Source organism: Trachemys scripta, chromosome 8, assembly GCF_013100865.1.
Source record: "Trachemys scripta elegans isolate TJP31775 chromosome 8, CAS_Tse_1.0, whole genome shotgun sequence".
Lineage (NCBI taxonomy): Eukaryota > Metazoa > Chordata > Testudines > Emydidae > Trachemys > Trachemys scripta.
This window is the reverse complement of record NC_048305.1, coordinates 54592322-54594502: the sequence shown is the minus strand read 5'-3', so window position 1 is coordinate 54594502 and position 2181 is coordinate 54592322. Positions and strand designations below refer to the sequence as shown.

General features: G+C 63.0%; 1 protein-coding gene across 2 annotated transcripts in view; it reads left to right on the top strand.

Moving 5' to 3' along the window:
• The first annotated feature begins 478 nt into the window (after nt 1-478).
• Nucleotides 479-2181, top strand: part of SHCBP1L (SHC binding and spindle associated 1 like) — a 49846-nt gene continuing 48143 nt past the window's right edge. Inside the window, exon 1 of one of the 2 annotated variants that reach the window (XM_034780446.1) lies at nt 479-906. In XM_034780446.1, coding sequence (XP_034636337.1) covers nt 661-906 — 246 coding nt within the window. In that variant the 5' untranslated portion in view covers nt 479-660. The remainder of the gene's footprint in view (nt 907-2181) is intronic. The other variant, XM_034780447.1, reaches the window with a different exon arrangement.

The window sequence follows — 2181 nt, the reverse complement described above, 5'->3', positions numbered from 1 at the left end:
GAAGGCCCCCCAGCAGGCTGCTTTGCTTGGTGGGCAATGAAGCAGTGCATACTGGCACCTGGTGTTCCAATCTACCTCCTCCCCTCGAACCCAAGGGAGTCACCTCATGTGGGGGGCAGCACCTCAGAGCGTAAATCAGGTTACAAACAAAACCCTTCTGCTACCCAGCCCTACTCCTAAGGGCTTCATGGCGGCTGAGCAGCCACCAGGCCACGCAACCAGCCGCCAGAACAAGGGGGACACTCCTGCCACAAACAAATAGAAGGGACTGTGGGGGGGAGTGGCTTATGTGGAAGGCTCTCATCAGTGGGAGGAGGCCAAAAAGAGGGAAGGTGGTTGAACCCCCGGGACCCCCAGTTCCCCGGATGAGAGCAAGACCCGGCCCCGCCCCCGTACTGCGACGGGGAGGGGCACGAGATAGGAAATCTGAGACGTAAAGAAGAGCCATTGAAGCCCCGCCCCGTCACGCGCATGAGGAACCTCGCTCGTGCGCGCGGTTAGCTTAGAGAGAAGAGCAGAGCACAAGAGGCGGGTTCATGCTAACGGTCGGTGGTCACGAGCCAGGTACCCCATTGGCTGGGTGTCCCGCGCCAGCCGCTCATTGGCTGTAGTTCCGGCTCGGCGGGTAACGGCCCGCCAGGCGCGTGGCTGTCTGAAGCAATGGCCTCGAGTGGCCCCGAGGAAGGGGCGGCCGAGATAGAACCGGCTTCGGGTGAGAGCTCCCACTCATGGCCTGCCGGGCCCTCGGTCAGCGCTGGGCCGAGCCGGCGGCCGCTTCTTTCCAGCCAGGGCGAAGAAGAGGCGGAGGCCGAACCATTGCCAGCCCAGTACCCGTCCCACCTGGGGGCCGTGCCAGGGCGGGACAAGGTGGCCTTGTACTGCGACAGGCTGCTGCGGGGCTGCAAGGTGAGCGGGGCCCGTACCCTTGAGCGCAGCACTGGCGGGGCAGGTGGGGAGTTCCCTGGAGCCGCCTGCGAGGGGAGGGGTTCCTTTCTGGGGCGGGGGCTCTACAAGGTATCCGAAAAGGCGAGGCGCGCTCAGCCCCACGCGGGCCCGCCCTCTGACGGTAAACAGCTCCAGCCAACGAGAAGATCCACATAAGGGACCGTGCGATCATACCCTCCGGACGCTGCCCCCGGGAGGCGGAGTAAAGAATGTAAGGGGAGGGGAGAGCAATCGGAACGAAGGGAAGGGAGGAGAAAATGGCAGATGGAAAGGGGAGGGGCTGGGAAGAAAAATAAAAATCCAAGAAGGGGCATCTGTAAAGTTAGAGAACACCCTTGCAGAGTGCCAGGGTGTTTACTGGGCCTGTTAGTTCCAGGATCTGAGAGAGACTAAGATGGGGGACCTTTTATTGAACCAGATTCTGTTGGTGAGAGAGACATGCTTTCCAGCTTACACAGGTCCTGCAGAGTAGCTTGGTGTAACTTGAGAGCTTGTATCTCTTGTCAACAGAATTTGGTCCAATAAACGATAGTATGGCACCCACCTTGTCTCTTATGTTATTTAGTAGCTGTGTCAAGTCTACTTCACAATGGTGTTAGTGAATAGGGTGACCAGACGTCCTGATTTTATTGGGACTGTCCCGCTATTTCCTTGTTTGTCCCACCTCCCGACTGACGTGCGGTTGGGACACTGGACAAACAAGGAAATGCGCCGGAGCCTGGAAGTGCTCGCACCCCTCCCCCGCCCCCACTCCACCCTCTCCTCCCCCGATTGGCTCCCTCCCCGAATCCCCGCCTCTTCCCCGGGCTCACCATTCCTCCTCCCTCCGCAAGCGCTGGAGGGAGGCCCGGGAGACTCCGAGGAAGCGCGGGGCCGGGGCGAGTAAGAGTCTGGCCTGGCCCCGAGCAGGCAGGACTCAGTTGGGTGGTAGGGAGAGGAGGGTGGCGGCCCGCGGAGCCAGGTGGCGGCTGTTCACCCCCCCGGGCAGCGGGACTCGGGAGCAGCCGCTGCTGCAGCTCCCACTGCCGCGGGGGGAGGAAGTGGCCATGGCGCTCGGCAGCTGCGGCTCTGGTGCCCCCGAACTCCCCGAGCCTGGGCCTGCTGCGGGGACCCAGCAGCGCGCACGCTGCGCGTGCCCAGCCCCTGGCCAGTCACGTCTGGGCTGCTGCCCAGCTGGTGCTATCCCGCGGCGGCCCCGGGGCGGAGGCATCGGCAGCCCAGCCCCGTTCGTTCCCC